Genomic DNA, 12,397 nt, shown 5'->3' with positions numbered 1-12,397 from the left:
CATGAAAATAAAATGATACCCGGAGATGAGGTAGTCTTCTACTACCGTTTTGATGAACATGCATGGGAAGTGCTCATCAGAAAAGATATCGAATGGGACAACGAGGAGATCAACTTCGACAACTGAGTTATTTTATAGTTATTTTTAACAGCTTGAACAGTTTTCTTTATTTAATTCATCATTTTATCCTGTTTCTTATCAAATCCGACAATATATTAACTATATCTGCTCCAATGATATGCAAATTACTTTATTAAACAAACTCGCATTTGTTTTTATTTTTCCGTTGCGTCACCGTTCTGAACCTCATAATTTTGTTTTCCTTTTTTCGCCGTTATCCATTCATTAATGATGCACGAAATTATGATAATACTAATGTTTATCTTTACACATTCATTCTATTGATTGTTGTTTAACAATACAATTGATGAATGTAACTTTTAATAGACACTCAAACTTGGTTTATACATTCAGAAATTTTTTATTTATTTTCTAGGTTTGTTTCATATTATTTTCAGCAATTTTAAAAAGTTTCCAACACGATCAACCCTTTTACAAACAATTTACATAGTGTTTATGTCACTTACACTAAAATACCGCCCCGTGCATCGCATGGGCATTCGACTAGTGAATATAATAATTCTTAAGCTAAGTCATTCTCCCAAATTAACAAATGAATCTTTGTAGTATAGAAATCAAAAGTGACTTTCCAAACTCTAATTAATTGACAAATCCTTATAAGACTTCCATCAATGTTCTGCAGTGTGAGAACAGAGTCTTAATAAGATAAATCACTTCAGGTCTTCACGTGTGCTGCATGGAACTAGTATTTGAACATCTTCTGATTAAAGAGTTATTATATTATGCAACCGTGAACACGAATTGCAGCTACACAAGCAACACCAAGAAGTTGATTACATAGAATAAACCACATGCTTCTCTTAGCAGATTTTATATATTTTTTAGATAAATTATAATCACAGGTAAAATCTGACCCAAATCAAATATAAATAACACTATGGAATTTATGGAGTAAAATTTCAAAGCCACTACCTATACTTGGAGAAATTATATCATGGTCCTGCCCAATTTAAGCGAAAGCAAATAAATTGTTGCACGAAAGCAATGAAATTTACTTTCGACGGCATGTATAGGGACTCCCATTAATACAAATAAATTTACTAATTTTAATATATATGTAATTTTCGTTACAACAATTCAATATAGTATTGAGGCGTGGAAGCTTGAATTTGATGCTAGTACTATTGTGGTCCTTTTCTAGCAGAATCCATCAGTAACGAAAATCCTAGTTCTAAAATAAACAAAAGACAAAGATTGAGGAAAAAAAACATTACACATTTACAACTATAAATTACCATCTAAATGTCAGCCTTTTCAGCAAGCACAAAGCAAAAAACAACATAGAAAAGAGAGAACATACACAAAATGAAGATGTCTAACTTAATAGCATCCTTTGTTCTGCTGCTCATTCTCATTTCAACAAATTGTTTGTGTTCTGAAGCACAACAGTGTCGTCCAAGTGGGAGAATCATGGGAAAGAAGCCTCCTCCTGGAGAATGCAACAAAGAGAATGATTCAGATTGTTGTGTGCAAGGCAAGGCGTACACAACAAATGGGTAGAGAATCAAAAACCTTTTTGTTCCTGAAAACAGTGGCAAACAGGAGCAAATAACGGGAAGGATACCAACATCCAAAACCTTTTTGTTCAGAATGAAACACTAAAGAACACGGAAATAGTAGGAGACAAAATACTACTGACAATGGAAGACATAGACAGACTCAAAAATAGTGTATTTGCAGCATTTAGTGATCAGAGACGTTTATAAAAACCAACAAATGGACAGAGAATCAAAAGGAACCAAATACAAACTTGGTCAATGAAAGCAATCGAAAAAGAAGAGCAAAAGCGCAATTCAAAACCTGGATAGGAGAACAAAATAACAACAGACGTTAGCAAAACTGAAGAAAAAAAGGTAAAGAGTAACCAAAAAAGAAAGATGCAGAAAAATAGAAACCTGGATAGGAGAACAAAATAGCAACAGACATTAGCAAAACCCAAGAAAAAAGGTAAAGAGTAACTGGAAAAGAAGGATGCCGAAAAATAGAGGGAATAAAAAAGGAACCAAATACAAAGGTAAAATCTTTTTAGACATCAATCAAAACGAACAGAAACACAAAACCACAGAGGAGGCAAAATAAACAGTAGGCAACAAAATGAGAATCAGACAAACCCCACGTTTGTTTTCAGTCCAAAGCAATATAAAACCAAACCAAATCAAAATCAAAATCAGACAAAGGTCATGCCTTTTTTCAGTTTTTCAGTCCAAAGCAATATACATAAAAACCAAATACAAAGGTGAAAGCTTTTAACACATGACAACCAACATAAAGGCCAAGAGGAACCAAATACAAATCTGGAATAAGAACAACAAAATCGCAGTTCCAGACCTGGATATAAAAGAACAAAATAACAACAGACATCAGCAAAACCCAAGAAAAAAAAGGTCATTTGTAACCGGAAAAGAAATATGCAAAAGAATATAGGGAAAGCCAAAAATTTTTAGACATCAAAACGAACAGAAACGCAAAACGATAGAGGAGGCCAGATAAATAGTAGCAAACTAAATCAGAATCAAACAAAGGCCACACCTTTTTTCAGTTTCCCAATTCAAAGCAATATACATAAAAAAAATACAAAGGTGAAAGCTTTTAACACATGAAAACCAACATAAAGGCCAAAAGGAACCAAATACAAACCTGGAAAAAGAAGAACAAAATCGTAGTTCCAAACCTGGATATAGAAGAACAAAATAGCAACAGACGTCAACAAAACCCAACAAAAAAAGGTCATCTGTAACCGGAAAAGAAAAATGCAAAAGAATTGAGGGAAAGCCAAAAAAATTTAGCCATCAAAATGAACAGAAAGGCAAAACCGCATAGGAGGTCAGATAAACAATAGCAAACTAAATCAGAATCAGACAAAGGTCACGCATTTTTTCAATTTTTCAGTTCAAAGCAGTATACATAATAACCAAATAAAAATAAAACGATTACATGCAAAGGGCCGAGAATGAAAAAGAAGCAAAATACAAAACAAAAAACTGAGCGAGCAGGAAGCAAAACAAAAACCCATCAACAAAAACCCAAACCAAAAAAGGAAAATAGAGAATGAACACGCAACCACAAAAAAAAAAAAAGCAAGACAAATGCATGACAAACCGAAAGTTGTGAAAGCAAGCCCAAAGGAGAGAAAGAGTGAACGGAGTGAGAATGGGAATAGAAGAGAAGAAGAAATGGAAAAAAAAACCAGGAGAGAAAGAGTGAACGGAGTGAGAATGGGAAAAGAAGAAATGGAAAAAACTCGGACAGGACACATGGAGGGAGGGGCTTCAATAATGGGAAGGGGAAAAGGAAAAAAGCAAAAACGGGCAGGACACCAGGATTGAAGTGAGCAAAGAAGGATTGGAGAGTGAACGGAGTAAGAATTGGAAAAGAATAGGAATGGGAAAAGAAGAAATGGAAAAAACCCAAACAGGACACATGGAGGAAGGGACTTCAATAATGGGAAGGGGAAAAGGAAAAAAGCAAAAACGGGCAGGACACGTGGATTGAAGTGAGCAAAGAAGGATTGGAGGGTTTATTATTTTTTTATTGGACAGGTGTCAACAGGACAGACAACAGGCAGTCAAGGCCTTATTTTTATATAAGATAGAGATAGGGAAGTTAAAATTAATGTTGTTTCTGGAGATTAAGATTCTGTTCTAGTTCCTATAAGCTTCTTTTTTTTTTTTTTGTCTTCAGAGTTAATGGGAGCATGCACATAACTCTTTAAGTTTATCCATAAATGCAACTTATGATTGTGCTATCCATGTTACTTAAATACAATTTAACCTAGTATTCTGCTAAAAAGAAAAGAAGAAAAAAACACATAGAAACTAACTACAGTACTTGGCTATTCTAGTTTCAGATTAATTTTCAGTTAGAAGTATCTACATCTATTATTGCCTGCCCTCCTTGTTCGTATTTCCTAGGAACCTTCAAAAAATTCTTTTTTTTTCTTTTTTTGAATTAACTGATATCGAATTTTGTAATTAAGGAACAAAATTGATGCTAGTTTTGATAGAGAACTAAAAATTTGATTTCACCTGTATTTTGGGACTAAAGTGTTTGTTTAATTTTTTTTTTTCCTCCGATTTCATATCTAATTAATTGGCAACCCAATATAATTCCAATTTTCATATCTAATAATATAGTTCAAAAATGTAAAACAATACCGGGTAAAGGTATATATATTGATTTTTAAATCAACCTTGGCCTCCACAATATTTGGCCAACTATAAAAAATTATTAAATAATCAAATAGATGCCATATTCCACAATATTTGGCCAACTATAAAAAATTATTAAATAATCAAATAGATGCCATATCGGATGGTTCAACGACTGTGGAAAGCCAAGAGACAAAATAGAGGCCTTTAGCTTCAAATTTCAAATATCACCACTTGCTAGCTAATCCTTTAAATATTAAGAACCAGAGAAATATTTCATGTCATAGCTAGAAGCCAAGAACTCGATAAGTGAAACTTTCATGTCAAACTTGGATCAAATAAATTGTTGCAAGAAAGCAAGGAAATTTACTTTAAAGGACGTACAGGGAACGCCAATATTGCAAATAAATATATATAGTTATATAGTATTAAGGCATGGAAGCATGCATTGGATGCTAGTACAATATACAGTGGTCCTTTTCTAGCACAATCCAGCAGTAACGAAACTCATCTTTCCAAAATAAATTTAAAACAATTAAAAAAGAAGATTATGAAAGAGTACTACACCTATAAATTACCATCTAAATGTCACCCTTTTCACCAAGCACACAGCAAAAAACAACATAGAAAAGAGAGAACATATACAAAATGAAGATGTCTAACTCAATAGCATCCTTTGTTCTGCTGCTCATTCTCATTTCAACAAATTGTTTGTGTTCAGCACAACAGTGTCGTCCAAGTGGGAGAATCATGGGAAAGAAGCCTCCTCCTGGAGAATGCAACAAAGAGAATGATTCAGATTGTTGTGTGCAAGGCAAGGCGTACACAACATACAAATGTTCGCCAGCAGTTTCAAGGCACACAAAGGCTGAACTCACTCTGAATAGTTTTGAAAAGGGTGGAGATGGAGGTGGCCCTTCAGAATGTGACAACCAGTACCATTCCGATGACACACCGGTAGTCGCACTCTCCACCGGATGGTTCAACGACAGGAGTAGGTGCCTCCACAACATCACCATCAGTGGAAATGGCAAAAGCGTGGTGGCTATGGTGGTCGACGAGTGTGACTCAACCATGGGATGTGATGAAGACCATGATTATCAACCACCTTGTTCCAACAACATTGTTGATGCCTCCAAGGCTGTCTGGAAAGCCTTAGGTGTGCCTCACAATCAGTGGGGTGGATTAGAAATTACATGGTCTGATGCTTAATCTAATTAATGCTACTATACTAGTACATGCCTGCCTTCTATCTAGCTATTCTCTATGTGTTGTGTTGGTTAATTAATTTGTCTAGTGTGTCATGTAAAAATTGTTGTATGTATATATATACCTTTATATGGTATTGTTATACATTTTCAACTATATTGTTATAAATTTGGGATGCCAATTAATCAAAAAGGAACTCGGAGGATAATTGTTCAATTGGATTAGGGTAGAAAAAAATTAAACAAACATTTTAGTCCCCAAATACAGGTAAAACCAAATTTTTATTATTCTGAGAAAATCCGATTAAAAATATGAACCTAGGATAGCCAAGAACATGGAGTTACTATCAGTGTTTTCTTCTCTTTTTCCAGCATAATACTAGATTAAAAATCTGACACTAAACATTCATGCAAATTATTCCCAGCACTACAACGAAAAGCCATGAACCACTCAGGAAACATCATCATATGCTTTCTGCAATGCATGACTTAGGATCATTAAACCAGCATGACAAAGAAAAGTGTAAGAAAAATCTCCTTTATTAATGATCCATCTCCAGGACAGTACCTTTACCATATCCACCATCTCAGTCAGTCCCTGTGTCTTTGTAATTAATCAATCATGGTATTGATAACTCCATAAAGTATTGCCATTTGACTAATTGCATGTGTGACTGTGTGAGGGAATAAGAAATGTGGGTATAAGTAATCAAACAAGTGTAATTGTTCAAGAGGTGTGCAAAATAACCGGTTCAAACCAAACTATTTTAGGACTGAACCAAACCGAACCAGTTTAGGACCAAACTGGTTTTAGAAAAAGAACTGAACTGTTTTTAAAAACTGGTTCGCTTCAAATCAAACCGTTTTTATAAAGTGTGGTTCACTTATAACTGAACATTTTTTTCTCATTAACGAAGTTCTGGTTGGGTGACTGTCACCTGACTCTTGCTTCCTTTTTTTACTGAACCTGATACTTGTTTTAATGCTGTTGATTGGAAAGGAATGGCTTATACATTTTTAACCCTGGATCCTGGATATTTACAAATGATGGCTTTGTGTTGATCATGGAAGTTTTATTTTATATTGCGGATGAGCTTTCGGCTTTGGTTTTCTTATCAGCAGTTATTTGATTTGAGTTTCTCTGCCAAGGATGAAGTGAAATCTTACATAAACTTGAGTGTTGAGTTTACAACGAGTGTTTATCTTTGTCTTTCTTTTCTTTCTTTTTTTTGTACCAATAAATGTTTTTCATCACTACTACGAATCTATAACATAGGAAGGTAGACCCTTCAAACAATTGATATAATTAATAGCTTTTGGTGTGCAGGACCTTGCATGTCATCAGAAGACTCTAACTCATGGTTATGCAATTATTGATTTGATCTTCACCAGAAAGTAGTATCTGAAGATGCACAAGATTACTGAAAAACTCTCAGTATGTTCTAAAATTATAGTAGTCTGAATACAAATCCGTCAATACAACTATACAGGCATTTTTCTAGTATGGCTTTTCCAAGCATTCAACATCAGACTGACCTCTGCAGTTAAATGATGGTTAGGGAATTTTTTCATTGGTCTTCCATACTTTTGAAGAGTATATATATCATAGTAAATAATTTCCTTCTCATTTCTTTTTTCTCGGTGATTTGAATTGCTATTAGGGATAAATAGAGTAACAGATTTTCATGACAACACGCAATGGTTGATACATTGGTGCAAATGATGCTCAAGTCGATCAGATACATTGTATTTTTCCAAAAATACAATGCTTCTGTGGTGCTAGCTGGTGATGGGTTTGACACTGTGATCAAAGCCAATGCTGCGGTTGACAGTGTACCTCGCTGCCAGAATAAGGTTTCAAGTGCTGACATATTGGCCATGGCAACTAGGGATGTCATATAATTAATTGGTAAATAAGGAATGTCTTTGAAATAAAGAGAGTTTTTAATCAAAATTCATAAAAGACATAACTTACATGCATTTCCTTAAGTACTTTTGGTACTGTTTTCTAATAAAAAAATAGAATTTCGTAGAATTAAAAGTCAACATAGTTACTATATATTTTTAAGCTGCGATTGCATGGGATTGTGTAGGTGTGGATGAGCATGACATTCAGAAATCATAATGGGTTAAGCATCTTCGATTTAGATCCCTTTTTTTACATTAGTAACATATATGCTTCTTTGGAGTTCAATAAGCTTCTGTAGTAAACTCTCTCTTAATCCAAATGTCACAATTGTGATTTTGGTTATTAATTATGAATAAAATTAGTACTTTATCGCAGAGTCCTTGATATTTCAAGCAACAAAAGAGGACTGATCAGTATCTCTTATCTTTCTTCACCTTTTATTGTTGTGAGTTGCAAACTTGAAGCTTAAAGCTTATACTTTGTTCTCCGACCCAACCACAATATGCCCTTTAAAACTAGATGTTAGACGTTTAGAAATTAGATGACCGGATTTTAAATTAAAAAAAGCAAAAAAGGTTTCAAAACCAGTTTTATGAAACAATTTTGGTTTTTAAAACCAGTTCAAATTTGAAGCCGGTTTGATTCTTAAAATCAGTTCAATGTAAAACCGGTTGGTTCTTCAAAAGGAGTTCAGTTCAAAACCAGTTTACTAAAACCGTTTGCATTTTTTGGATGAAGAACCAAACTATTAGAAACGGTTTGGTTCACTTTAAAAACTGGATTTTGCACCCCCCATTGTTTATGAACTACAAATCTATCGGAGCCTAAACGTACACACATCATATGCTCAACTTTCATATGGGAAAACATTGTCTGCTTACAAATAAAAATGTTCATTTTGATAGGGGATTGGCAGTTCAAATATTTGCCATCTTCGCAGAGAGAGGAGCCTGAGATACTGTTATGCATGTTATGCGTAACTGCTATATTGCTGCCAGGTGGGGAATATCTTGTCTGGGGATGCTTGAAGTCCTTCCTTTTTCATGGATTTTTTTTTATCATTGGAAATCAAAGACAATATCAGGAACTTTACAACAACTCACGCACTCTTCCTCAATCAACTGAGTTAAACTCCCTTAACAAATGATTGCAGGAACTGGAAGCTAAATAACATTGGACATAAGAAGAGTCATGACGTTGATCATTGGACAATCAATTTTGGTGTTGCACTGTCAATTCTTTAGACAAATGATATCATCTTTTCTCAAAAAGCTGTCAGCTTCAGGTATTGCAGCAAACATTTGGAATGTGATTTCCAGTATTTATTAAAAGTTAACATGATGAATGTTTGTTGAACAATACTGGGACCAAGTTAAACTCTAGTATTTCAACTTGTTGGCAATCTCCACCACACAGAAGGTTCAAACTTAACTGCGATGGTGCTGTGGCAATGGGGTCAAGCTGCTTGTGGTGAGGCACTCAGGGATCATAATTCATAATGGAATGGTTATTTTCTCCTATGTACAATGTCATGCTTTAAGAATCAAATTGTAAATATATTTAAATGTTGGACTAATTTGTCCCAAGATTTGCACAATTGTTGTGTCCAATTCTCCGCTGGGGAAGATTATAAAAACACCCTAATTGAAGGGCCATGGCAAATAGTGGTTCGTTCTATTGCAGTTAATCAATGGCACCCTTTCTTTAAGCTGTCTGACACCATTGTCGAGAGGGCATACACAAAATGAAGGTTTCTACCTCAATAACATCCTTTGTTCTGTTGCTCATTCTAGTTTCAACAAAATGTTTGTTTTCTGAAGCACAACAGTGTCATCATAGGAAAGAACCCCCCTCCCGGAGAATGCAACCAAGAGAACGATTCAGATTGTTGAGTACAAGGCAACATGTAACGACATACAAATGTTCTCCAGCAGTGTCAAGGCACAACTCACTCTGAATAGTTTTGAAAAAGGGTGGAAATGAATGGAGGTGGCCCTTCAGTACCTTTCTAATGACACACCAGTAGTTGCACTTTCCACTGGATGGTTCAACAATAGGAGCAGGTGCCTCCACAACATCACCATTAGTGCAAATGGCAAAACGGGGTGGCCATGGTGGTCGTATGTGACGAAGACCATGATTATCAACAACATTGTTGATGCCTCCAAGGCTGTCTGGAAAATCTTAGGTGTGCCTCACGATCAGTAGGGTGGATGCTTAATCTATAATAACTGTGTTGTGTTGCTTTCTCTGGTGTATTGCAACATCTATACCTTTTAGTCCCAAAATATTGGTGAAACCAACTTTTTAGTATTCTAAGAAAATTAGCATCAGATTTGAAAATCTGATTTATTGTCAACTCTAAATAAGACTCCCATTTACACCAATGAGTATGAGATGAGGAAACCATAATTTGAGGCTAAGATGCTCGCTATGCGAGCAAAGTTTTCACAAGCAGCAGATTGGTTGGATCAAATTCCTAACAATGTGTTTGAATGGAGAAATTTAAAATTCTGAGAAATTTTAAATTCTAAGAATTTCAAATACTTCAATTGAAATTCTTTTATTTTTAAAATTTTGTGTTTGGATAAAAAAAATTAAAATTATGAGAATGAAAAAAATGAATAAAAAAAATATGGTTGATGTGCTAGTTATACGTGTTCCTCTATGCTCACACTCGATTGATATCTTAGGAGCTCGGAGAAGACGGTAAGAAAAGAATTTCAATTTCTCACCTTTTAGAAGGAAATTGAAATTCCAGATTTTTAGTTGTTTAAAATTTTGTTTTAAAATTTCAAAATTTTAAATTCTTCATAAAAAGTATCCAAACAATGAATTCTAAATTACAGAAATTCAAATTCTCTCATAAATTACTTTCCTCAGTTAAAATGGACTCAGGCGTATGATAAAGGAAAAGAGTATGACCATATGACTACCAACCTTGCTAAATGTATGAATTCTGTTTTGAAAGGAGCCCGAGCATTACCTATTGCTGCCTTAGTCAATGAAACATTTAATAAAATAAATGATTCATTTGTTACTAACGACATCAAAATCATGAATATGATAAAGGCAGGGCATAGGTACTCCTAAGACGTATATGTCATGATGCAAGAAAATCAACACATTGCTACCTCACATTATGTTCGCACGTATGTTCGAGAAACAGGGGAGTTTGAGGTTCAAGAAATTGCAAATACGCGACTTGATTGACGAGCAATGGCATGCATTGTCAAATTGAATGAATGGTCGTGTGATTGTGGACAATTTCAAGCACTTCGACTACCTTGCTTGCATGCAATTGCAGCGTGTGTGTTTTGCAATTTAAATTATGATGACTTTGTTGACCCTGTATACAAGTTGGAAAACATTTTCAAAGTTTATCAACATCATTTTCATTCCCTTGGAAGTGAAGACACATGGCCACAATATTTAGGTTCGTATTTTATGTCTGATCCTTCGAAACGACGATTGACATCAGGCAAGCCGACCACTACTCGAAGACATAATGAGATGGCTGAACCAATTTCAAATAGGCCTAAGAAATGCTCATTATGTAGAAGTGAAGGACATAATCGGACTAACTGTCCATACAAACAAGTACATGATTAAAATAACTTGTAATTTTTATGTTTTTCTTTCATTTGTATTGTGCGTTTTATATTAATATATTAATTATGTTATTTTTAATTTTTATTGATAGATTATTTAAACTTTAAATAAGAAATATTTAAAGTAAACTATATTAAAAATATATATAACATGTTTTAAATAATAAAAGATTAAAATAAAATAATAACATATCAAATAAAATCACAAAAAATATACTAATAAAATCAACTTAATATTATTTATTATATACTTAAATATATTTTTTAACTTTTTTATTTAAAATAAAAATAAAATCGTAAAAAATATTAAATTTAAAAGAAAAAAATAGGTTAACATAACAAAAATATGTCTACAAATAATAAAAAAGCATTTAAAAAATTTAACAACTTAAAGCAAGTTGGTCCGTGCTATCATAAATCATTTTTACAACATAAGTTAAATTTGACTACTTTATTTCTGGCAAGATTCCATGCTATCATAAATCATTTCACCATAAATGACCGTATAAGCATGCTTCATGACTACTTTTATTCTATTCATGCATGTGCAACCTTCACGGGTGTAAATTATTGGAGCCTATGAAGCTTGTTTTCAGCATTATTGTTCTAAAGTTATTCCCTTGACTGTTGTTTTCTGCTATTTCAGTGTTGTAACGCGAGTGAACAATGCACTGCATTAACGTGAGTGAACAATACACTACTGTTCTAAAGTTTATTTTTCTTTGCTGCATGAACAATACACTACGCATGATATTTTCAAGGACCTGTTTTCTGTTTTTTCTTGTTTTCTTTGCTACACTAGTGAACTAATGGCATGTTGTTTTCTGGTTTTGCTTTGTTGTTTATTTTATGCTTTTTACTTTGCAGTACCACTTCACTATTAATTCACGAGACAATTGCTAAATTGTTGAAGTCATAGAATACCACACGACTTCACTATTCATGTAATCGGTGATTTCTTATAATTAATTAGTTTGCATGCTGAAAATAATTAATTAGTTTTGCATTTTTAATATCACTTAGTTATTATTAATTTATGGTTTAGTGTTAAATTAATTTTGGTAAATTATTATTTTGTGTTTTAGAATAATAGTGTTTAGTTATTATTAATTTACGGTTTAGGTAGATAAATTATTATACAAGATAAATTAATTTTCTTAAATTATTATTTTATGTTTTAGAATAATAGTGTTTAGTTATTATTAATTTACAGTTTAGTTAGATAAATTATTATACATGATAAATTAATTTTTTTAAATTATTATTTTATGTTTTAGAATAATAGTGTTTAGTTGTTATTAATTTACGATTTAGTTAGATAAATTATTATACATGGCAAATTAATTTTATTAAATTATTATTTTATGTTTTAGAATAATA

At 33.2% G+C, this 12,397-nt stretch overlaps 1 protein-coding gene and 1 pseudogene across 1 annotated transcript; both read left to right on the top strand.

The window, feature by feature from the left end:
• The first annotated feature begins 4,937 nt into the window (after positions 1 to 4,937).
• LOC100792850 (kiwellin-1) lies at positions 4,938 to 5,501 on the top strand. The gene has a single exon (XM_003521853.4). It carries the CDS (start codon positions 4,938 to 4,940, stop codon positions 5,499 to 5,501), a length of 564 nt encoding a protein of 187 aa, XP_003521901.2.
• A 3,649-nt stretch (positions 5,502 to 9,150) lies between these two features.
• On the top strand, positions 9,151 to 11,671 carry LOC100792321 (kiwellin-1-like; annotated as a pseudogene).
• Positions 11,672 to 12,397: the final 726 nt, after the last annotated feature.

The sequence above is a fragment of the Glycine max genome, chromosome 3, assembly GCF_000004515.6.
Source record: "Glycine max cultivar Williams 82 chromosome 3, Glycine_max_v4.0, whole genome shotgun sequence".
In the NCBI taxonomy this organism is placed as follows: Eukaryota; Viridiplantae; Streptophyta; class Magnoliopsida; order Fabales; family Fabaceae; genus Glycine; species Glycine max.
The sequence above is the reverse complement of the archived record's forward strand: the minus strand, read 5'-3'. Positions and strand labels throughout refer to the sequence as shown.

Bases quoted from the DNA above. Each gene is read 5' to 3' on its own strand.
- LOC100792850 (XM_003521853.4), top strand. From the start codon at position 4,938: ATGAAGATGTCTAACTCAATAGCATCCTTTGTTCTGCTGCTCATTCTC.